The 25,064-nt window shown below is 53.5% G+C and overlaps 1 protein-coding gene across 9 annotated transcripts; it reads right to left on the bottom strand.

Moving 5' to 3' along the window:
* Window positions 1–1,616: 1,616 nt before the first annotated feature.
* Window positions 1,617–20,344, bottom strand: Pwwp3a (PWWP domain containing 3A, DNA repair factor). Of its 9 annotated transcripts, none has more exons than XM_075975525.1 (15): window positions 20,170–20,283; window positions 18,829–18,931; window positions 18,462–18,580; window positions 17,840–17,925; window positions 16,823–16,893; window positions 13,767–14,552; window positions 12,751–12,855; window positions 10,254–10,324; window positions 9,035–9,111; window positions 8,474–8,534; window positions 6,448–6,523; window positions 6,005–6,055; window positions 5,302–5,738; window positions 4,092–4,180; window positions 1,617–2,498 (listed from the first exon to the last, which is right to left on the bottom strand). In XM_075975525.1, exons 3-15 carry the CDS (start codon window positions 18,516–18,518, stop codon window positions 2,441–2,443), a joined length of 2,025 nt encoding a protein of 674 aa, XP_075831640.1. In that variant the 5' UTR covers window positions 18,519–18,580; window positions 18,829–18,931; window positions 20,170–20,283; the 3' UTR covers window positions 1,617–2,440. The 9 variants fall into 9 exon arrangements, with proteins under 9 accessions (XP_075831640.1, XP_075831641.1, XP_075831642.1 ...); XM_075975526.1 differs by having other exon boundaries at window positions 18,816–18,931; window positions 20,170–20,280; XM_075975527.1 differs by having other exon boundaries at window positions 18,816–18,931; window positions 20,182–20,261.
* Between the last annotated feature and the right edge of the window lie 4,720 nt (window positions 20,345–25,064).

The following is a 25,064-nucleotide window of genomic DNA, read 5'->3' on the forward strand; positions in this document are numbered from 1 at the left end:
ACACGCACAATTCAAGCATAAGTTTGCACACAAATGCACACACACCACACTCAAGCGTAAGTTTGCACAGACACACCCACTCCCACACCTACTCATCTCCCTCCCCCCAGCAAATCCTTGGGGAATAGGCAGGGTAGATTGGCGGCAGCAGCAGAGGCTTCATCACTGAAGAAGAGCTCAGCCTTAGTGTGCAGTCCTTGCCCAGCCTCTGCCCACTGCCTACTATTGACCCGATCTGCAGTTACCACGAGCCTGGCAGATGGAGAGGGGTCAGGGGACAACCACGTGGGACAGACAGGTGAGACTTCCCGTTCTCTTAGCATGGCATAGTGTCACGCTCCACAGTTCACTCGCCAGTGAGTCAGGATCCTCACCCATGCCTCTATCCGCTGACCACCTGTCGCCTCTTGAGGGGGTCTGAGTCTTCATTATGTAGGGTCTGGGAGTCAGGTGACATAGGGTTGTGGTCCCTGAGCTAGAGGTGTTGGCACCAGGGAGTCTAGGGATGGGGTTGGAGGCCTCAGAACCACCCCCTCCCAGTGCTGCAGAAGAGAGGCCTCAGGACACCCCATCACAGCAGGGGCAAACAATGTGTTCATCCCTCCACAGGGGCTAGGAAGCCCTGAATAAGAGTCAGAAGGTTGAAGGCTCTGAGCACAGGACACTTAAGAGCCATGGAGGATATGGGGGCACTGGCAAGGCAGGGGTGAGTCCTCTTTGGTTTCTTTTTCTTGACAGCAGGTCAAAACCTGAGGTGTAAGACCCCGAGAGTGGAGGAGAGTGTGGCTACAGGACAAGATGAGACACAGACCGTCAACACCCACAGGACACAGGGCCTTAAGAGGTGCAGGGGATGGGAACACTGCCGGCCCTTCTTTAACTTGTGACCAGGCAGCACTTCTCAGTCAGTACCACACAACTGACCCTCATCTGAGACACAACAGTAAGGCTAAATGGTCAGGACCAGGGCAGTGAGAATCCTGAGACACCACCGGGTAACATACAAGGGCATTTCCTGCAGTTCTGAAAGGCTCCTCACTCCCTGCCAGTCCCGCCCACTTCCCAAAGCCAACAGGAGTCACCGTTAGGTTTTTTTTTGGCTTTTTTGAGACAGGGTTTCTGGAACTAGCTCTTGTAGACCAGGCTGGCCTTGAACTCACAGTTTAATCCCCCTAGTGCTGGGATTAAAGGCGTGTGCCACCACCGCCCAGCTACACAGTTAAGTTTCTTTTGGCCATTTGGCCAAGGCCCCAAAAGCAACAATGTGATAGTTCAATTTGGTTTTGTAGCCTCGAGGTCTGCAGACGGTCTCCATGGAAGCTCAGCTGTCCTAGGCCATCCTGGCAGCACTGTGCTGTCAGATGCAGGTGTCTAGGACCTTTCATCCTGGGGTGGCCACAGTGTGGAGGACACCTGTATGTCGCATATCCAGGAGACACCTGCTGAGCACCCATGGGGCTGTGCAGCTAGGACCATTCATTACAGGCAGTGGCTCTGCCCTTGCCCTTGCCAGACATCCACCGGAGTTCATGAGACACAGCTTCCGCTTCCGCACATCCACCTGAGGCCATGGGGCTCTGGTATCCAGCGTGCTGGCCAGCGCAGCAGGAGCTGCCTTTTTTTTTTTTTAAGATTTATTTATTTATTATATATACAGTATTCTGTCTGCAAGTATCCCCGTGGGCCAGAAGAGGGCACCAGATCTCATTACAGATGGTTGCTGGGAATTGAACTCAGGAAGAGCAGCCCCTGTGCTCTTATCTGCTGAGCCATCTCGCCAGAGCCAGGAGCTGGCTTTTCTTGCTGCCATCCCCACATCCCTCAGCCCCAAAGGTTTCTAGGTGAGGTGGTGGCCATGAGTACAGTGCCAAGGTTTCAGGGCACGGCTGAGTGGGGACAGGAGTATGGGGGACACACAGAGGCTACTGAGCAAACGTGCCCCCACCTCCCAAAGACAGCAGCTGCAGGTTCCCACCTCCTGCTCGCCCGCCACATGAGAGTGGCAGAAAAGATTCCAGAAACTACAGAGAAGAGATAAGCAGAACACGTCAGGGAAACACGACAATGCTCTGGAAGCTGTGTGTTCCAATCAGTCTTTCCAAGTAACACAGGACCTGTCAGTCTCACATGCTGGCCACACTGCAGTGACCATGACACATGTGAGCTCAAACTCATTTATAAACGAAATATTTAAATCAAACAAACAAAAACAAACACACGCACATACACGCACAGAAACTTCCAGAAAGTTCTGTCTGTAGCTGCCAGGAGGTTTCTGGCGTGTCAATGACATTTGATATCCTGGACTCAGTACTGAAGATGCAAGACCCACAGTTCAAAGTCAGCACACTTCTGAGCCTCTTGCTTTTAGTACATTCTTATTCTTGCAGAGCCCTCTGGCAGGGTGTGGAGGGCTCGCTGGCCAGGTGGAGGTTTGGCATCAGCGACGGCGACGGTTCCTCTCCTCCAGGAGTTCATTGTCAAAGATTTCCTTCTCCCTTCAAGAAACAAGAGATGGGCTGATCAGTGGTGGTGCACGCCTTTAATCCCAGCACTCAGGAGGCAGAGGCAGGTAGATCTCTGAGTTCAGGGCCAGCCTGGTCTACAGAGCGAGTTCCAGGACAATTAAAGCTAAACAGATAAACTCTGTCTCAAAAACCAAACAGACAAAAAACATAAAAAACCCTCACCTTTGCCAGGTGAGCTTGGGATAAAACCTAGGGCTTCAAGCAAGAGTTTATGGGTGTTCCACTGAGCAACAGCCCAGGCTGACTTTTTTTTTAATGTGTGTGATAAAAGTCTCACATAGTCCAGGCTGGTCTTGGGCTTACAGCCATCCTCCTGCCTCACTCTGTAGAATGTTATTTCGGGAGCTGAAAGAATGACTCGGGTGTTAGGACAATTTGCTGATTCAGTTCCCAGCACCCACACGGTGGCTCACAAACATTCAGAACTCCAGTTTCAGGGGATCCAGTGCCCCCTTCTGATATCTGCAGGTACCAGGCACACACATAGGCAAAGCACCCATAGTCATAAACATAGACACATCTAAAAATAAAGAGCATTATTTGGGGCATGATGGGGCAGTAAGCACTGGCCTTGTTCATCTCAAGAACCACATCACAAGACAGTGCTGTGGTAGGCCTTGCTTACTAAGTCCATGCACAGACACAAATACACACGCACGCATGCTCACAATATGGAGGCCAGAGAGCCATCAGGCACAAACCCTCCATCTGGGTTTTGGAGATGAAGTCTCCACTGCACTTGGTCCTTGCTGATTAGGCTGCCAGCCTTGATACATGGTATCCTCCTGTCTCTGCCTTCCAGGGCTCAACTATCAAACACAACCACTCCCAGCTTCTTACACAGGCACTGGTGGCAACTTTACTGACTGAATGAGACATCCTCTAGCCTGGACAGCCGGCCTGGACCTCAGGCTCCTCCTCACCTCCCAACGCTGGCATGAGAACAACGGATTAGTGTATTAAGTAAGGCACCTTTGACTGCTGCAGCTGGGGACTGGAAGCATCTTCGAAAGCCCTAGCTGCCATGTCACTCAGGGTCAGAATCTTGAAAATGTCAGGAGCTGCACACTTCCTGGGCAGACCACAGCGGGAGCCTCCTCCACCTAACCTGGCTGCTCGGCCCACGGCCAGCCTGGGGACGCCGACTTACCATTGGGGATAATGGGCCCCAACAAGCCTGGCTGCATGCCCAGCGGGGGATTAGAGGCTCGGGGCCACACATCTCAAGAGTGCTGCGGGCCGACAGGAGAGGCCTCTTCATCCTGCTGCCCTGCTGACGGCTACACTGCCTCTTAATCTAGCTCTGTACCCGCTACCAGCTGCACCAGAGCAGGGGGAGCAGAGTCACATCGCCCCGCACAAGATTATAGAGGTCTCAGGCAGAGGCAGCTCCTGCCCAGCCTCAGGGTCCTGGCTCAGAGAAGAGCCTGCAGACGTGGGCCTTTGTCCAGTCACTGTCCGGCACCTGTCTGCTCACACAGACAGCACCTGCCCCACCTTGTGGAGGAGGCTGAACAGCTGTGTTGCTACAGGGAGAGCACAGCACTCGACAGGGCGGCCTACCGGTAGCTGAGAGTAGGGCCCCGGATGTACTTCTGCTCGGCCGTCTTGTAGTCCACGCACTCCACTGCGGAGATGGCACAGATTATTGCCTGTGGGAGAACGGAAAGGGCCAGGGCTCAGTGGGCAAAGAACTAGCCAGGCATGTTTGAAGCTCTGGGTTTCATTCCCAGCACTATCACATAAATCAGGTGTGTCCAGCCGCCAGGAACGGTGAGGCAGGAGGAGCATCAAGGTCACCTTCAGCTCTCAAGGGCAGCCTTGTCTCAGCTTCCCCAGTTCTGACAGTCAGGGCCTTGGGGAGCTACCATTAGTTTAGGGAGTCACATTGTGGTTTCCGTAAACACATCTTTGTTGTTTGAAATTGTCTCTGCTGGGTATGGTGGTGACATACTCCTTTAATCTCAGCACTTGGGAGGCAGAGGCAGGTAGATCTCTGAGTTCAAGGCCAGCTTGGTCTACAAAGTTAAGTTCCAGGACAGCTAAGGTTACACAAAGAAAACTGATCTGGAAAAACTGAAGGAAAAAGAAAGAAAGAAAGAAAGAAAGAAAGAAAGAAAGAAAGAAAGAAAGAAAGAAAGAAAGAAAGAAAGAGAGAGACAAAGAAAGAGACAAAGAAAGGAAGAAAAGAAAAGGTCTCACTGTGCAGCTTAGGCTGGCCTGGAAGTCAGCATCCTCCTGCCTCAGTAGCTGTGTGATAAGCCTGCACAACCACACATTGGTGACAGGGTCTGTCCTGAGGTTTCCCGTAAGAACGGACAGGGTGTGAAGCTGCTCCCTGTGGGGCGTGCATGCTCAGCAGCTCCTCCACTGGCCCCATGAGGAGCTCCTCTTGTGACTGTCACACCCGACAACGCCCTGAGACAGTCAAAGTCACCCAGTTTTAAGTTACACACTGAAGTAGCCATGGTGACTTCCAGGGGACAGGTCCGTGGAGGTCACCCTGTATTTAGGAGGCTGAGGTAGGTAGGAAGAGCCCCAGTTTGAGGCCAGCCTGGGCAACAAGGCTAGCACACAGCCCCATCACGCATTTATTTTCCGATTTATGTGGACATGTCCCAGCCATAGCAATAAGGCAACATGTCTGTGAGCAGGTCTGTCCGGGGGGCATGGGCTGACAGCTAACTGACCTGCAACTGCTTTTCCTGGAACCCCAACTGGGGACAGAGTACAAAGCCTTGTTAGTGCTGAGGATGGGGGCCCGGGCACCCACCTCAGGCAACAGCACATCCAGGATGAAACGAATGCGGTCCCCGCTGCCATGCGCAGGCACCTCCCCATCCGTGTCTCGGCAGATGCCCTGCAGGTACTCCACCACCTCATCCAGCTGTGCCTCATCCTCCAGGTATGTCTCCACGCATGTCACATACTGGCCAGAGCTCAGAAACGTCTTCAGCCAGCGTGAGGGCTTGCGGCTGTGCAGGATGGCCCGCAGGTGGCTCTCCGCACCCTTGGCTTTTACAATGTATTCCACCAGCTTCTGGTTTGCTCTGTCCCGCGCAGCCCTGGAGCGGTCAGGCAGCACCTTCCTGCATGGCTGCCACTGTCCTGGCCGGCTGTCCGCCGCAGGCTCCTCAGGGTTCCCACTGCCCAGCTGAGGAAACCTGGTCCCCAGGACATCCTGCTGGATGGACTTGCGCACAGGGTAGCCTGCAGGGGAACACACATCAGGAGCTCGCGACACCTTCATCACTCCCCTCTCTGGGGCCAGTTAGATGCCCAGTACTCCTCAGACCCCCGCCTGGCACCAGCCGCCCACCTGACAAGGATGCAGAGCATCCCTGAGGGCAGCTAAGGGCACAGAGTTCTGCTCAGGATGGCACTGGCACTTGCATGCACCAAGGACAACAGGAGATCAGGATGGGCCTTCTCAGGGACCAAAGGCAGACCCCATGGTGAAGAACACTTATACGTACTTATATCAGCAGCATAATATTCCAAGAAAGATCCAGCGAAGGAGCCGCAGCCTGTGGAGGGCACAGGAAAGGGCCACGCTCAGACCTGCACCCTGCCAGGTCCTGTAGCTCAGGGCTTCTCAGGAGCCTTCTGGGCTGTGTTTGACCCTAAGGCAGGTCTGTGGGTGCCAAGTCTGCCCATTGCCCTAGGAAGGAGCTGCCTGGGGTTCAGGGGATGGTCAAGTCACCACACAGAGGCAGTGCTGTGCAGAGGAACTGGGCCTTCAGTCAGGAGGGTTGCACCTGCCCCCACCTTCCACAGAAAAAGTATCGTCACAGGTTAGCCAGGCCAAGACAGGATGTAGGACTGGGACCACATCCACGTCAGCCCCTCCATCCTGCCCTCAGGAGATACCAATGGCGTGGTACACCCCTATACGCTCCCTGGGGTACAGCCCACATACCCAACCGCACACGGTAGTCGGTGATAAGTGACACACACCAGCCGATGGCCTGGGCGAAGTCCTCCTTGGCTCTGTCCTACAAAACCCAACAGCAGGGCACAAGTGGCCGCGGCAGTCCCACAAGCACGGAGCCTTAGTTTCCTGGGCTCAGGCCTGGGCAGGTGCTGTGCAGCCCAGCCCTCTCAGGGGTACGACAGACAAGCCCCTTCAGATGAAGCATCCAGCAAGCCATCGGAGGGACAATCGAGCTTTTCAGTCTAGACAGAGGCTCATGTAGTTCAGGCCTTGTATATAACCAAGCCTGGCCCTAGAACTCCTAATCCTCCTGTCTCAGCTTCTAGCCGGCACCACCCCCCAACTCTCCCAACCAATCACCTTGGGGATGCTGCATCCCATACCCAGATTTGTGTGCATGCTTGCACGTGTGGAGGCAGTGATGGAGGCCAGGTCCTGTACTCAACTGATCTGTCTCTGCTGAGACAGTCTCACTCTGACCTGAGCTTGCCGGACTCAGCCAGACCGTGATGAGACCTAGGGATCCCCAGTGCTGGGGTGACAGTCACGTACCATGCCTTTCCCCTCAAGTGGGCTCTGGAACTCACACTCAGGCCCTCGTCCTGGTTCGTTACCAACTCTGTTAGTGAGGAGACACAGGCCTGGTGCGCACCTGCAGCAAGCCGCACCACCCTCACCTCAGTGCCCACAGCTCCCACTGTCTCCCAATGCCGCCCATCGCCCCACAGCCCGGTGCTTTGGGCTTTGAGTAAATAGAAAAAAGTAAGTGTTCCTGGCCCAGGAGAAAAAGCTCATTCTGGAAGACAAGTTCAAATCCCCTTGTAAAATCAGACGTGGCCATGGAGTGTGAGCCAGCACTCCTATGGTGAGACAGGATGGGAGACACCAAAGTCGGAGAGCCAGCAAGCCTGGGGTACACACAACAACAGAAAACACGGGGCAAGGCCTGACACCCAGGGTTGTCCTCTGACCATCACACACCCTCACAAGCACGAGCGTGCACACAGAACATCCTGACCATCACACACCCTCACAAGCACGAGCGTGCACACAGAACATCCTGACCATCACACACCCTCACAAGCATGAGCGTGCACACAGAAATCCTCTGACCATCACACACCCTCACAAGCATGAGCGTGCACACACGCGCGCACACACAGAAATCCTCTGACCATCACACACCCTCACAAGCACGAGCGGGCACATGCACACACACACAGAACATCCTGACCATCACACACCCTCACAAGCACGAGCGTGCACACACGTGCACACACACAGAACATCCTGACCATCACACACCCTCACAAGCACGAGCGGGCACATGCGCACACACACAGAACATCCTGACCATCACACACCCTCACAAGCATGAGCGGGCACATGCGCACACACACAGAACATCCTGACCATCACACACCCTCACAAGCACGAGCGGGCACATGTGCACACACACAGAACATCCTGACCATCACACACCCTCACAAGCACGAGTGTGCACACACATGCACATACACAGAACATCCTGACCATCACACACCCTCACAAGCACGAGCGTGCACACACGTGCACACACACAACATCCTGACCATCACACACCATCACAAGCACGAGCGTGCACACACGTGCACACACACAGAACATCCTGACCATCCCACACCCTCACAAGCACGAGTGTGCACACACGTGCACACACACAGAACATCCTGACCATCCCACACCCTCACAAGCACGAGTGTGCACACACGTGCACACACACAGAACATCCTGACCATCACACACCCTCACAAGCACGAGCGGGCACATGCACACACACAGAACATCCTGACCATCACACACCCTCACAAGCACGAGCGTGCACACACGTGCACACACACAGAACATCCTGACCATCACACACCCTCACAAGCACGAGCGTGCACACACATGCACACACACAGAACAAAGGTGACAACACCAACACAATGGTTGGCGTGCGGGCACACACAGAGCACAGGCCGCCACCTACCAGCAGTGCGTGCTTTTCCTTACAATCAAAGTGCTTGAGCCTTCGAAGTGAGACGGTGATTCTTGACAGAACAGAGGCCAAGGTCAGCACAGTAGCCTCATCCCAGGGGAGGCACCCCCTCCTCCGAGACTTAACCCTAGTCTGGACTGCAACACCTCCATGGCACTGGGGGCCCAGGTCCCTAGCCCAACCAGCCACCCTCAGGTACACACAGGTGTCTAGAAGTGTCACCTAGAAGATGCCTGAGGCCTCTGAGGCCATTGTGAGAAGGGCAGCAGCTGGGGGTGCAGTTCAATCAAGAAGCGTATTCTGCTGAGGCTTTCCTGCAGTGCAGCACGTGGGAGGGGTAACAGGGAGGGTTGGGAGGGTGCGGGGGGGGGGGTGCAGGTGCGGGGGGTGCGGGGTGGGTGCAGGGTGGGGTGGGGTGGGGTGGGATGGGTGCTGCTCTGTCTGGCTAAGGCACCAAATAGCCAAGTGGATGCTGGACTGTGTCAGAAGCTGCAGTCAGGGTACCACAGAGGTCTCTGCCCCTGCCCAGGCCCTAACCCTTAGAGTACTAACCCTCGGCCCTTAGGGTTCATGTTGCCCTCAATGAACAGCACACTGGCTTTCTTGTCTCTCCGTCGGACACTCTTGACCTGCAGGCAAATTGGAACAGCACAGCATGACTGGGGTGGAGGTGGTGCTTTCCACCTGCACTCCAGGCCTGGGCTTGGCCAGCCTAGTGCTGTGGTGTGACCCAGGCTTCAGGCCCCATTGCTTCCTAGGGCTCTGTGGTATTATGAAGCAGAATCCAGCGATTTGCATTTGGGTCTTGTTTATAAATCTTTTGTTACAAGTGCAGAAGCGCATTGTGTAGAAGCCCAAGGACAACCTCAAACACTGGCCCTTGCCATCTACCTTGCTTGAGACAAGGTCTCTCTGTCAATGCATGCACCAGACTAGTGGACAGAGCGTCTGGAGTTCTCCCGTCTCTGCCTTCCAGCCCACAGAGGACAGCAGACACACTAGAGTCTGGCTAAACTCAGGCCTTCATGCTACTATAAGCACTTCACCCACCGAGCTGGTCCACCTGGCCCACTTTGGTTTTTAGTCTCACATAAACTGGGTGGTGGCACATGCCTTTAATCCCAGCACTTGGGAGGCAGCAGCAGGTGGATCTCTGTGAGTTTGAGGCCAGCCTGGTCTACAAGTTTCAGGACAGGCTCCAAAGTTACAGAGAAACCCTTTATCAAAAAAACAAAAGATCCAAAACAAGACACAAACCACTAAAGTTAGGTGCGAGAATAGCATCTCATGACAGGAGAGCGAGGGGTGATGATGGGGGAGTCTCCACCTAGGGAGGGTTACAGCCCGTGCCTGAATGTATCTAGGGCTGTCCTTGGCAGAGCAAGCTCACCAGCCACATGACAGACCTTCAGTGGGACTGAGACACTTTTTTTTTTATTGTTTTAGATGCAGATCTCATGTAGCCGACGCTGGCTTCTAACAGGCACATACCACCATGCCCACGGCATCATAGGAACTAAATTCAGGGGCCTGGATGGAGGAGACTTGAAGCATCCATTCCTGAAGCTCAGCAGAGCACTCTGCTCACACAAGCTTTCCTGAGGAAATGTGGTGTGAATTCCACTTAGGACACCATGTTAAATGGCACTCATCAAATGACCAGGCCCCGGCTAGAGGGGGCTGTGTGTACCACGTCAGAGCTACCAGTGCTTGAGTCTTCCAGCATTAGCAGAGCCAAACTACTACCTGAGCAGGGGGAATGGGAACTTACCACGGCTGGCCAGAACGGGTATTTTTGGTATTTCAGCCAGACCAGCATCCCTACTTCAAATGATCGTGGTTCTAGGGTTCAAAAGGAAAAGAAGGCTGAGTCAGATACGCCTTAAACAAGTACAGTACAGACATAAAAAAAGAAACCCACGTTCCTCGTGGCATCATTTCAACCCAACTCTAACCTCCTCATCTACCAGGAAACCCAGAGAGCTCACAGAACAGGAGTCTTGAGTACCCATCATGAGCCACGGCCACGGCTGTGTCCCCGTGATAAACAACAGACGACCATCATGAGCCATGGCCATGGCTGTGCCCCAGTGAGAAACGACAGAGACGACCATCATGAGCCATGGCCACGGCTGTGTCCCCAGTGATAAACGACAGAGACGACCATCATGAGCCATGGCCACGGCTGTGTCCCCAGTGATAAACGACAGAGACGACCATCATGAGCCATGGCCACGGCTGTGCCCCAGTGAGAAATGACAGAGACGACCATCATGAGCCATGGCCACGGCTGTGTCCCCATGAGAAACGACAGAGACGACACCAGCAGCAGGATGGATGACTTCTATCCCCAAATCTCCACCTCTAAGTCTAACGTGTTCCCCAAAGCAGACATTAGGATGACTGCATCCACGCAGGCACAGTGCTGCACCGAGTGGAGATTATACAGTCTCATGGCTCCCGGAATAAACTGCCCTCCTGGGAACAGCAAGTTCAAGAAATTGGAGACAGTGCGGTCACAAAAATCAAAAAACAAGATGATTTCAGAGGAAGAAAAGTCATTCTTGCCTGTGGTTTTGAGACAGGGGTCTATGTACACCAGGCTGGCCTGGAACTCAGATCCACATGCCTCTGCCTCCTGTGCTGGAGTGGAGGGTGGCCTTCAGCTTGCAGGGTTCCCTCTGCCTTCACCTGCTTTGCTGCATAAAACTCAACATTTTCTATTCGCCAAGAATTCCAGGAAGGCCAGGCGGTGGTGGTGCACACCTTTAATTCCAGCACTCCGGTGGCAGAGGAGGGCCAATCTCTGTGAGTTCAAGGCCATCCTAGTCTAACAAAAGCCAAAGCTGTTAGATAAAGAAACCCTGTCTCGGGGCTGGAGAGATGGCTCAGCAGTTAAGAGCATTGCCTACTCTTCCAAAGGTCCTGAGTTCAATTCCCAGCAACCACATGGTGGCTCACAACCATCTGTAATGAGGTCTGGTACCCTCTTATGGCCTTCAGGCACACACACAGAAAGAATATTGCATACATAATAAAGAAAAAGAAAGGAAGGAAGGAAGGAAGGAAGGAAGGAAGGAAGGAACCCTGTCTCGAAAAAACCAAAACCAAGCAAATAAAAGAATCCCAGGATGAGGGACTGATGTAGGGATGTAGACTGATAAGGCTTTAGCATCAGGAAAGCTATCAGGAAGTGGAGATACTGACTGCCATGTCTCCCACCATGAAATCCAAAGCTGTAAAGGGCTCACTGGGCCAGCAGGAACTCTGAGGAAGTCACAGCTCATCCAGGAGAGGCTCCAAGCACCTCAAAGACCCTGGCTGGAAACTGGCAATTGTCATGAGCTTGGTCTAGTGGGTTAAGGAAGCCATCAGCTCAAGCCTGGCATGGAAGAACACTAGACACCAAAGATCCTAAGGTCTGGAAGCTGAGGTCTCTCTGTAACCAGTATGCCCTGATCTTCAAATTCACCCAAAGATGAGGATTTCAAGGCATAGCTCACACCAGCACCCAGGCCCTTCTACCATCCTAGATACTCAGTGGGAACTCAGCCTGGGTCCTCAGCAAGAACTTGGCTCCAGGACAGAGGCACACTAAAGGGAACAGGAGGTAAGATGGGGATGGAATCTGTCTGGTCCTCATTAAGAACCCCAGTGTGTTCTGCAGGCGTTACCTGCTCAGGAGGCTGCTGACAGCCCCCCAGCCTGCCCTGTATCATCCGGGCCGCACAGTACAGCATCCCAGGTGCAGGAGACTCAGGAGAGGCTGAGCCGTCCCTGTGCACTCAGCAGCCCTAACCCGCATGTCATTCTCGGCTGCACACCCAATTCATTTCGTACTTCTAGGGAGGATGGACTCAGGTCCCTGGACAAATGGCAAAGGTGGTTCTGCCCAACTGAGGGCAAAAGAGTCTGCGTCTTGCCCAGAAAGGGACAGGACCAACACTGGTTTCCATGCAGGGCTGGCTACCTATCCTAAGCACCATTAGCGAGGAGACAAAGCTCTGGACAGGTGTCGGGTCAGAGAGAGCATAACACCCGAAACAGTGTTAGGTATGGAGGCGCACACCTTTTATCCCAGCACTCTCAAAGCAGAGACAAGGGGATCAAATTGAATTTGGGCCAGCCTGGTCTACACAGCAAGTTCCAGGCTACTTAGAGGTCACCGAGACCCAGTCTAAAAACAAAAACACCACCAGCACCAAACAATAGGATGACTTTACGGAGTGGACCCTCGCCCACAGCTCTCTTGAGTGCAGTGCCCTTACCGTGATACAGAAGGATCCGGGGTGGCTCCTCCTCTTCCTCCTCTTCCTCCTCCAGCAGGGAGTGGATGGACTTGAACCCTGTGAACTCTTCTGAGGACACAGGATCTGCTGAGACAGGGGACACCAATTGATGGCCACCCCTCACCCTGCACAAAGGGCTAGGGACAAAGAACCATCTAGGATAAAGGACGGAGCCACACAGATTCAACAAGGGTGCACCCTGTGTCAGATCTGTGTTTGTCTGTCTTTAAATTCTTCTACATGTACTTGTGTGTCTGTGCATGCGTGTACACATGCACATACGTGCACACACAGAAATCACAACTACTCTGTGGAATCAGACTCAGGTCACCAAGTTTAGTGTCACTGTCTCATCTGCTGAGCCATGTCACGGACCTCTCCTGTTCTGTTTAAATCCTGGGACCAGGGACAAACAAAGGGTCTCCTGCTGGCCAAGCACGTGCTCTAGCTCTAAATGCCAGCCTCAAGTACATGCTAAAGAAAAAAAAAAACAGGAAGAAAAGGGCTATCAAGCGCAGCACTCGGTAACAAAGTGTGGGGACTCCAGGTGGTGAGCCTGACATGTGGCTACACAGAGAATGAGCCCCCAGAACCAAAAGGTGACTGCAAACAAGATACAGTGGAGGGAACTAGCTGCTCGCTGTAGCCCGTGGACAAGCAGAGGGTGGCCTTGTGAAGGCCCCCACTGAGTGCCACTCCACACGAGTCCTGATCCCCCGCCAGAGCTCAGGGAGTCAAGACAGGTTTGGACGGGGCCCAGCCCCTGGCTGTAGCCACACATAGGTTTCAGAAGTACCTCCAGACAGCTCCTGATGCTGGGCTCCTAATCCCCTCACTCACTCGGAATGTGCTTTGGGTGCTCTGCAGGGTCACTAACTGCTACCCCCAGTTCTGCCCGAGCTTCCACTCTCTTCAGACACAAAGAACTATGTAAGAAAAGACAAAGTCACTATACTTCAGGGGGCAGACAGACCCGGGTCCCTGTCCATGGTTACCTTCCTCTGGCTTGTCCTTGTCACTAGACCTGAGCAGCACCATGGTCTCCCCAGGCCAGTTCTGAGGGGAGGGTGCTGCCCCCACAGTTCCAGTTGCCAGCTGCCCGGGGGGTGGGTTCTGGCTTCCATCCAAGCGTGGCCTCTTTGTGGCGCGTCCTCTGCCTCTGTCAGAGGCTGGGAGCAGCCTGCTGCTGCCTGATGGCACAAACGGGTCACAGCCTTTGACCCCGGCACAGGGGTCCTCTTCTGAGGCTTGGGGGAGTAGCCCAGGTGAAGCTGGGGTCATACAGCTGTTTGCCTGTCCCTCGCTCTCGTCAACACTTTCTCCCTTGGAAAGGCAAGATGCTGTTCTGTGGCGCCGGGTAGGTTTCTCTCCCAAATTCCTCCGCCTCTTCTTGGCAGTGTCCTGTTCACAGTCCAGCCGTGATCCAGAACCGTCCTGAGACCCATCTCCAGCAGGGGAAGGCAATGCTGCTCTCAGGGTTCCGTTTTTTGTGAGGCCTATCCTGCGGTCCTCTTCAGCTGCAGGCAGTCCTGGCAGGCTTTGTGGGAGCCACTCCCTTTTGGGTGTGCACTGGGCAGCCACACTGTCACCGTCCTCGCTGCAAAAGGATGGAGAGCGAGCGCCGGGCACCCAAGAGGCGGCATCTGCATGTGGCTTCTCTTCCCTCAGATGGCTTTCAGGACTCAAACTTGTCCTCTCATTCAAGACATCCAGGGCCACTCGCAGGGAGCGTCGATAGGTCAGCTCCTCCAGGGGAGTAGCTGTGACCTCATTCTGAGACGCTGTGGAGACAAAGATCCACATGATGAAGGTGCACAGGTGCCTAGCACTTGTCACTGCAGCCAGTGGCAGCAGACTCCATGACCACGCCAAGTGCCTGGAACCCGTCTTTGCAGAGCCACAGGCAGGCCCGGCACTACTCCTGCCACACGTCCCCCGCAAAAAGAGGACAAAGCCAGGATGTGACGATATATTCACTCTGGGCTATGACTGAACAGCAGCACATACCGGAATGCCCTCAGCCTGACAGGTCAACATGTGCAAAACAGCACTGTGTAGAAACACATCTGAACGTCTTGTACTGTTCATTTGAGGGGAATTGGGACAGCTTCACACTCGCCAAGATAACTGCTTCTGTCTACCACATCCACACTTGTCACCTGCTTAACAAAGACTAACGGGTGCTTCCAAGCAACCCCAACCCTTCGAGCCAGCACTGGGGACACCCTTGTTCTCTACGCAAGGTGGCCAGCCCAGCCTGCAGCTCCCCTGAACAGCTGTGCGCTCCATGAAGGCCTTGCTCTGGCTGTCCTGGGCCTGCCTTGGCTGCTGGAACTCACTCTCTCAACCTGATGGCCAGGAGCCCGACACCAGCTCTGCTGGCTGGTGACTGCCGCTATCGAGGACCCTTGCCGTGGGCACCACTGCCAGGTCTGGAGCGGGGTCAATAAGAAGTCTAGCTCAGCCACAAGAGGAGGTGTGGAGGGGCTGAACTGCGGACCTACACACACAAAGAGGAGTCCCACCCAATACACACTGACTCCCCACTCACAGTACCCGTAAGTGACATGGAGGGGGTGACATGGAATCTGACCACTCTGGCCGTTTTAATTGGCAATTTATGCATATGTACGTATGTATTATATGTGTCTCTCTCTCCTTATGCATGTTATATTCACACATATGCATATCTGGATATTATATGTCTGCTTCTTTCTGTTTTATGTATGCACATGTGTGTCTTTCTTATGTTATATATGCATGTGTGTCTATCTTGTTACATATGCACGTGTGTCTTTGTTGTGTATGCACATGTGTGTCTACCTTGTTATATATGCATGTGTGTCTCTGTTATGTATGCACATGTGTGTCTATCTTATGTTATATATGCACGTGTGTCTCTGTTATGTATGCACATGTGTGTCTATCTTATGTTATATATGCACGTGTGTCTCTGTTATGTATGCACATGTGTGTCTATCTTATGTTACATATGCACGTGTGTCTCTGTTATGTATGCACATGTGTGTCTATCTTATGTTATATATGCACGTGTGTCTCTGTTATGTATGCACATGTGTGTCTATCTTATGTTATATATGCACGTGTGTCTCTGTTATGTATGCACATGTGTGTCTATCTTATGTTACATATGCACGTGTGTCTCTGTTATGTATGCACATGTGTGTCTATCTTATGTTATATATGCACGTGTGTCTCTGTTATGTATGCACATGTGTGTCTATCTTATGTTATATATGCACGTGTGTCTCTGTTATGTATGCACATGTGTGTCTATCTTATGTTACATATGCACGTGTGTCTCTGTTATGAATGCACATGTGTGTCTATCTTATGTTATATATGCACGTGTGTCTCTGTTATGTATGCACATGTGTGTCTATCTTATGTTATATATGCACGTGTGTCTTTGTTATGTATGCACATGTGTGTCTATCTTATGTTATATATGCACGTGTGTCTTTCTGTTCTGTCTGGAACCTGGGTGTGGGGTCCTACAGAGGCTGAGGGAGGAGGACTGCCACCACCTCCAGGCCTGCTCAGGCTGCAATATGAGACTCTACCTCAAAAACTAAGAAACACACACACATCGAAACAAAACAAAAACAAAACCCAACAAAACAAAACAAAAAACCCATAGAAGCAGGGAATGCAGATAGTGGTCGGCTCCCACTGCCAACACTGCCCAAACAAAAAGCCACAAACATAAACAGATAGAGCTGGCTCTGGTGTGGGGGAGTAAGTACCTACCATGCACAAGGCCCTGGGTTCTGTCCCCGGCCCACGTGAATACATCATCACAGCACTGGGGACTCAGAGCTAGGAGGATCGGGAGTTCAGGTCAGCCTCTGCTATACAGTGATTTCAAGACCAACCTGGGCTACGTGAGACCCTGTCTAAAAAAAGGCTAAGGAAAAAAAGCAAACAAATCCATTTTTCCTCCTGTGAGATGCCCCCTAACACAGGGGCGTGGAAAAGATGGACCGGTCGCTGAGGCCCAGCACGGTGGTGGCCTGGCTGGAGCCCTTACCCAGAAAGGTGGCAATATTCTCAATGTGCGATTTCTGCAGCGCCTCCACGGCCGAGCTCTTCACCTGGATCCTGCGGCGAGAAAGAGCTGGTTACTGCCACCAGCCTGCAAACCCAACTATTCAGATGTCCCTCACGACCTTCCACTTACACCAAAAGTCACACTGAAGGAGGGACATGGAGGGACACACTGCCGAGGTGACAAGCACAGCCAACCAGGGTGGAGACGGCCTTTTCTCTCTCACCCTTTTCCTCCCCACTTTTAAGAAAGAAAAGGTTGGCTGGAGTTAAGAGTAAAAATAAATTCAAATTGGGACTTTCATGAGCAAATCCGACTTTCAACTGCACAAATAACTCCTTTGTTAGGTTTTCCGAGTAGCCGCTAATGTCACCGAGAGCTGTTTACAGCCCAGCAGGCGCATTTTAGTTTAAAGGACACTCTTTCCTTTAAACTCAAGCATTCAATTACCTTCCCTGCCGCAGGGAGAGCGGGAGCTGGGGACTCTCAAGTGGTGGCAGGCTCTGAAGATGGTGGCAGGAAGGAGCGGGCCGCGAGACCCAGGAGACGGGCAGCCAGTGGACTCTTCAGAAGCGAGGACTGTAGCAGGGGACTATATGCGTGCCCACACCCACATCGTCCTTGCAGATGGCCCATGAAGGGTGACCAGGTACAGGACAACAGAGTCCCGCCACCCATCCGCTTTGCCGGTATGGAAACGTGTTTTTTCTTAGTGGTGCAGGGGTCTGGCACAGCCAGACCAGAAACAAAACACGCTGGTTCTTGGCAAGAGGGGAGACCCCAGCATGGCTCCCTGGAGGTAATTTCTATTTATTCGCCCTTGAGACCCCTCTCTCTGTAGATCCCTGGACCTCATGTAAGATCTTCAATTCAAAACTGGTATCTGAAAAAACCCACTGTCTTCTCTGCAGGGCTACAAGTGTGGAGATGATGGCCCTGCTTCTCTCCCGTCACTATCATTTGAGAAGCAAAGACAGTATTAAAAACACACACACTTACTTTTCTTTTAGTGAGAGTATTTGAACATCTAGAAATAATTCTTTTTTTCTCTTATTTTTCGCTGAAGTCTCAGTTCTGGCCAAAACCTATGTGTAAAAACAGAATTCTTATTACGAAGACATGCAGGAACAGACATGTGGTACTCCCTTCCCAATGGCCACAGGATTGACCAGACACCTCATTTAAGCTCCTTTGATTCAGGCAGAGAAACTGAGGCACTTGAGCCCATGGCCATCCCAGGTTAGGGCGTGGACTCAGCAGCTCCTGCTAAACTGCCAGAAAGCACCCCTAAAACACCACAGTTATTCCCTGGGGGCTCCTAGCTGGAACTCCCGTTGTCACAGCCTTCTATGCCTTTTTATAGCTGACTTTGGTTATTTTTATTTACTTAGTTTTTCTTTTTCTTTTCCTTAGTGTGAAAATAATTAAAGACAATTCCGGATATAGAGGCTCCTAAGCGCCAGACCAAAACCCTGTGGAGTGAAGGAACCCCGGGAAGCGCGCCAGCAGATCTGGGTGCCAAGCATTCAGGCTCAATCCGAGGGAGCGCAGTCTGATAAAGACTTTATTGTCACCAAAAGTCATTTCTAATTCTACAAATTAAGAGAATAAGGGCTGTCACCTTCGCAGGCCACAATCGCTTCTCCCATCGGCAGAGGACATACTTGGCATCCGTCATGACTTGGAGCTGTGGTAGGAAGGGGGTAGCTACGAGCTACAGGGCCTGACGCCAGAGGTGCCCTGCAACAAAATATGTGTGATAGCTTAGAAAGGCATTTGCTTGCATCCAGTGACATTTGCAACAGGAGCTTCAAGAGCAGAAGCTGGCCTCATACACAGCCTGTAGGAGGAGACTGTTCAGCCAGAACCTGGCCACAAGACAGTCAAAGTCAAGTGCAAGGTCCTAGGACTTGGGGAAGTAGCTGCATTGTTTTCCATAAGTAAAACTCAACAAATCCCCCCTTCAAGGTCGCACCCAGGGCACCCACAGCAGCTGCAGGTCTTCGTTGCAGTCAAAGCTCACAACCCTCCTAGCCTCAAGCCTGACGGGTGACCACAGCACACAGAGGGCACACATGGCTGCCCCGTTCCCTGGAAGGACAGAGACAGATGCAGGCGTTTACAACATGACACCGCTGGCAGACACAGCCAGGGCTGTGGACAGAAATGGAAAGATGGGGGAGGGGGAACCAAAGCAGCAGGAAGGACACCAGGGACAAGGAGGGGACCCGCCAGTAGAAACAAGGGTTTACGTAGAAGAGTTTACAGGAGAAGAGGGTTTCCAGAGGGGTTACGTACAGCAGAGTTGGGGGATTGATTAATACAAAGTTCTCAGCAAGGATGGAAGTTCAGGAAGCAAATAAGGACTTCTAAGCAGGTATGGGAAATCAGATAACAAAAGATGGGGCTCAGGTAGCAGAAGGTTTGGGCAGCAAATATTGGGTTCATAGCAAGGGAGGAGGTTCAAGAAGAATCAGGCAGGAGAGATGGAGTTTGCAGTAATGACTAGGTTCACAGAAGGAAAGCAATACAGGAAGCAAAGATGGGGTTCACATAAGGAACTGAGATCCAGGCTGCAGAAACTGGAGTTCAACAGGAAATGGTGTTTGCAGCAATGAGAGGACAAGCTGTGAGAGGCATAGGGCTCATGGGACTCTACCGAAACTCTAGGTTCAAACAGGGATAGGGTCTGAGCAGGATTTGGGGTTTGAACTGCAAAGAGGGAGTCCCAAAAGAAACAGGGGTTCAGTATGCACAGTGGGGTCCATGCAGGAAATTCCGAGTTCCCAGCAAGAACACAGGTTCAGGCTGCAAAGATGGGATACCAAGCAAGAAATCTGCGTTTCAGGCTGGGGAGGAGGGAGGGGGGTGGTAGAGTAAGAAATGGGTTCACACTGCAGAGGTGGGAAAACTGGGTTAATACGGAGCTTCCAGCAGAAAATTCGGGATCTCAGAAAGGACACAGGTCCAGGCTGCAAAGAGGGCAAAGATTAGGCAGAAAACTCGGGATTCAGGCTGCAGAAGAGGAGATCAGGCCGGAAATACGGGGTTCAGGCTGCAGAAGATGGGGATCAGGCCGGAAATACGGGACTCTCAGGGGGTCGGGGACTCAGGCTACAGAGAAAGGGATTCAGGTAAGAAATACAGGGTTCGCAGCAGGAAACTGGAGGTTCTCGGCACTCGCGGGGCTCGGCTGCACAGGGGCTGCACACGGGCCCTGCGCGCAGAACCGGACGCGGCCCAGCAGGTCCGGCCCAGCCGCCGCCCTTCCCCAGGCTCTCCGCCTGCGCCCCATCTGGCCCTCCCAAGGCCGCAGCGGGCTCACCCACCCCCTAGCCCACCCGACGCGGCGTCCGAGCCTGAGCGACCAGGCCGTGGCGGTCCCAACGGCGGACGCCCGCCCGCCAACCGCCGCCGCCAGCCCACGCGCTCACCGCCTCCACGCAGCGCAGATCCCCGCGGGCTAGGGGCGGGGTCTACCTCGCAGCGGCGCCAGGCCCCGCCCACGCGCCCGCCCAATAGGAGGTGCGTACCTGCGCTTCGGACCCGCCCCCAGACGCTCGCGGCCTCCTGAGGGCCACGCCCCATGGCGTCGACCACGCCCCCACCCGCCTCCCCTCCTTCCCAGCGACTTGTGGCGCGCGCAGGAAGGGCGCCCCCTGCGCCCGAGGCAGGATAAGCCTCGCGGCCGCCCCGACTCCCAGCCCCCACGCTGCTGCCTGGCATCTCCCGGAGTCGACGGCGGCCTCGCTAGGCCACGCCCAATGGTGTAGCCCTGCCCCATCCTTCCCGCAGCCTGCGGTCACGCATGAGTGGTAGAGCAGGCAAGGCCCCTATTCCTGTAGGATTCCCGTCTGTGTGGCACTGTGGGTAGTCAGAGAAAGGGGGTTGCTCCTGCGCCCCTCACAGAACCTTCTAGGACCTCCCAGCTTCTGGGGTGACCTGATTCCCACCGCAGAAAGCACATATTGGAGTGAGGATGGTCGTGTCCACCAGAGTGGGAACAAGATGTGAGGTCCCCGAGTGCCCTCGAGCCAAGCCGGTGACTGAGTGGGAGGGGCTACATCCAGGACCCCCATGGGGGTTGCTAGAGCTGGAAGCTTCCAGTTTGGCTGCCCACCATGAGGCTGTGACTTGAGACACTGATACTGTAAGCAGTTGTTGGTATAAGAAGATTTATATTGCTGGGCGGTGGCGGTGCACGCCTTTAATCCCAGCACTTGGGAGGCAGAGGCAGGCGGATCTCTGTGAGTTCGAGACCAGCCTGGTCTACAAGAGCGAGTTCCAGGACAGGCTCCAAAACCAGAGAAACCCTGTCTCGAAAAACCAAAATAAATAAATAAATAAAAAAGAAGATATATTTTGTTTGCTTGGTTGGTTTTTTGTTCGTTTGTTTTCGAAACAGTTTTTCTGTGTAGCCCTGGCTGTCCTGGAACTCGCTCTGTAGACCAGGCTGGCCTCGAACTCAGAAAAATCTGGCCTGGCGGTGGTGGTGCACGCCTTTAATCCCAGCACTCTGGAGGCAGGGGGTCAGAGGCAGGCGGATCTTTGTGAGTTCAAGGCCAGCCTGGTCTACAAGAGCTAGTTCCAGGACAGGCTCCAAAGCTACAGAGAAACTCTGTCTCAAAAAAACCAAAAGAAAAAGAAAAATCCGCCTGTCTCTGCCTCCGGAGTGCTGGGGTTAAAGGCTGTGCAACCACTGCTTGGCCTTGCTCAAGTTCTTAACTATATTCTCTTGTCTGTTTCCCCAAACCTGCTCACCTGTGTGAAGGTCAGGATCCCCGGGAGACTCCAGTGTTCCTAGCAGCCCTGCAGATGTGTAGAGCAGACCCTGGTCTTGGCCTCTGGTCTTGTTATCAGCCCTGCAGATGTGTGGAGCAGACCCTGGTCTCAGCCGCTGGTCTGGTCATCAGCCCTGCAGATGTGTGGAGCAGACCCTGGTCTCTGGTCATCAGCCCTGCAGATGTGTAGAGCAGACCCTGCCTAGTCTCTGGTCATCAGCCCTGCAGATGTGCGGACCAGACCCTGGTCTCAGCCGCTGGTCTGGTCATCAGCCCTGCAGATGTGTGGACCAGACCCTGGTCTCTGGTCATCAGCCCTGCAGATGTGTGGAGCAGACCCTGGTCTCTGGTCATCAGCCCTGCAGATGTGTGGACCAGACCCTGGTCTCTGGTCATCAGCCCTGCAGATGTGTGGCGCAGACCCTGGTCTCGGTCTCTGGTTATCAGCCCTGCTGGGTCCCCATTGAGTTGTTTATTGTCTAAAACGGCTTTTATTTATCTATTTATCCATCACACATGGAGGAACTAGCTTTGCTGGCCACAGAGGTGAGATGATGGGCCTCTATCCTGAGTTCCATCAGATGGTGACTCTGCCTCCCAAATTTTTCTAGGTCAGGTGTCAAAGTCCCAGAAGCTCAGATGGCAATTCTGGGGTCTCCCAGCAGCACTGGCCAAAGGGAGAGGGGAATTCTCTTGACGTGGTCCCCACATCGTCACTAAGCACTACTGGTCTATTATGTAAGCGTGGAAATGATGTGTGAGCAGGTAAGGTGTGTGTGTGTGTGTGTGTGTGTGTGTGTGAGAGAGAGAGAGAGAGAGAGAGAGAGAGAGAGAGAGAGAGAGAGAGAGAGCAGTGGACGGGATGTGTGTATGTGTGAGTGAGGGTGTGTGTGTGTGTGTGGAGGGTGTGTGTGTGTGAGTGGAGGGTGTGTGTGTGTTTGTGAGTGGAAGGTGTGTGTGTGTGAGTGGAGGGTGTGTGTGTGTTTGTGAGTGGAAGGTGTGTGTGTGTGTGTGAGTGGAGGGTGTGTGTGTGTGTGAGTGGAGGGTATGTGTGTGTGTGTGTGAGTGGAGGGTGTGTGTGTGAGTGGAGGGTGTGTTTGAGCGGTGGAGGTGTGGGCAGAACAGGTCTCTCACAAGGCTGGTTCTGTGGGTTCACACTCCCCAGCCAGGCAGAAGCAGTGAGAACAAGATATGGTGACGCAAGGGATTAGTTAGCCCAGTTCCCAGCTGGCTCGGTCCCCTCCAGCCCAGTCACTAGCTAAGCAACTAACCCATCCACCTAGTAACCTAGTAACCTGTTCATGGTTGATCCACTTATTATCTATTAACCAGTTAGCTTGGTCCCTAGTTAACCCATTCACCTGTTAACCAGTTAACTTGGTTCATAGTTAATCCATTCACCTGCTAACCAGTTAACTTGATCCCTAGTTAACCCATTTACCCATTACTCTTTTCTTTTGTTTCAGTGAACAGATCTGCCAGAGCTGAGCACAAGGTAACCCAGACCTTGATCTCAATTGCTAACAGTTTCCTGTGGGGTCCTCTGAAGACTCCGTGATAGCGGGTGACTGTCCAGCCCCTTGGGAACTGAATCTCCTACATCAGCACTAGTGCCTTGCACACATTTGTGATTGGACATCTGTAAAACTTGAGCAAGGGACCCAGGGCAGAGCAGGTGGGCACTGTAACCCCATCAACATGGTCCGAGTACAATCCAGGGCTAAGCACTGAGGCCGCCTCGGGCGCTCACTGGGTGGGCTGTTCAGTTAACAAGAAGGAAGAGCTGGGGTGACGGCTCAGGAGCTGGGGTGCTAGCTGTGCACACAAGGACCTGGGTTCCATTCCTGCACCCGTGCAGAGCTCCTCAGAGACCAAGGGCAGTGCCTGGAGCTGGCTCACCTGGTGGGAGACCCCGTCTCCAAACATGAGGTGGACACACGGAGATTATCTCCTGGCCTCTGTGCATGGGTATTGGTTCACGCGCACGCACGTGAGCACACACGAGAGAGAGAGAGAGAGAGAGAGAGAGAGAGAGAGAGACAGACACAGAGAGAGAGAGAGAGAGAGAGAGAGAGAGAGAGAGAGAGAGAGCGAGAGAGAGAGCGAGAGAGAGAGAGAGAGAGAGAGAGAGAGAGAGAGAGAGCGAGCACTGAGCGCATGGAGGCATAGAGCTTGGCTAATTGCATACTGCTCTTGCAGAAGACCTGAGTCTGGCTCCCAGCATGCACATCTGGCAGCCAACGGCCGCTGTAACTCTACCTCCAGGGATATGATGCCTCTCTCCTCTTTTGACCTCCACGGCAGCTGCAGACACGTGGTTTGCATGCATACATTCACACACATGCATACACACACACTCACACATTCGCGTGCACGTGCACACACAGAGCCAAGGTAAGAGAAAGCATCCCCTTAGCCACCTGTGGGGTGTAAGTATGCTGGGGCTGCAGTGGCACAGCACACCACAGTGCACACCGCAGTGGCACAGCGCACCACAGTGCACACCGCAGTGGCATGGTGCACCACAGTGCACAGCACACCGCACAGCACACACTGCACAGCACACCACTGCACAGTACACCACTGCACAGCACACACTGCACAGCACACACTGCACAGCACACCACTGCATGGCATACCACTGTACAGCACACCACAGTGCACACCACTGCACTGCACAGCACACACTGCACAGCACAACACAGTGCACACCGCAGTGCACAGCACACCACTGTATAGCACACCACAGTGCACAGCACACACTGCACAGCACACACTGCACAGCACACCACTGCACAGCACACCACTGCACAGCACACCACTGCACAGCACACACTGCACAGCACACACTGCACAGCACACCACTGCACAGCACACACTGCACAGCACACCACCGCACAGCACACACTGCACAGCACACCACCGCACAGCACACCACCGCACAGCACACACTGCACAGCACACCACCGCACAGCACACACTGCACAGCACACCACTGCACAGCACACACTGCACAGCACACCACCGCACAGCACACCACCGCACAGCACACCACCGCACAGCACACACTGCACAGCACACCACTGCACAGCACACCACTGCACAGCACACACTGCACAGCACACACTTCACAGCACACCACTGCACAGCACACCACTGCACAGCACACCACTGCACAGCACACCACTGCACAGCACACACTGCACAGCACACCACTGCACAGCACACACTGCACAGCACACAGTGCACAGCACACCACTGCACAGCACACACTGCACAGCACACCACTGCACAGCACACACTGCACAGCACACCACTGCACAGCACACACTGCACAGCACACACTGCACAGCACACCACTGCACAGCACACACTGCACAGCACACACTGCACAGCACACCACCGCACAGCACACACTGCACAGCACACCACTGCACAGCACA

The sequence above is a fragment of the Microtus pennsylvanicus genome, chromosome 6 (assembly GCF_037038515.1).
Source record: "Microtus pennsylvanicus isolate mMicPen1 chromosome 6, mMicPen1.hap1, whole genome shotgun sequence".
Lineage (NCBI taxonomy): Eukaryota > Metazoa > Chordata > Mammalia > Rodentia > Cricetidae > Microtus > Microtus pennsylvanicus.

Bases quoted from the DNA above. Each gene is read 5' to 3' on its own strand.
- Pwwp3a (XM_075975520.1), bottom strand. From the start codon at position 18,518: ATGACGGATGCCAAGTATGTCCTCTGCCGATGGGAGAAGCGATTGTGG. The intron at 14,553-16,822 runs GTAAGGGCTCCA...TTGTCTCCACAG, and splicing joins GAATATTGCCACCTTTCTGG to CGTCTCAGAATGAGGTCACA. The intron at 8,535-9,034 runs GTTAGTACTCTA...TGTTCTGTCAAG, and splicing joins ATGAACCCTAAGGGCCGAGG to AATCACCGTCTCACTTCGAA.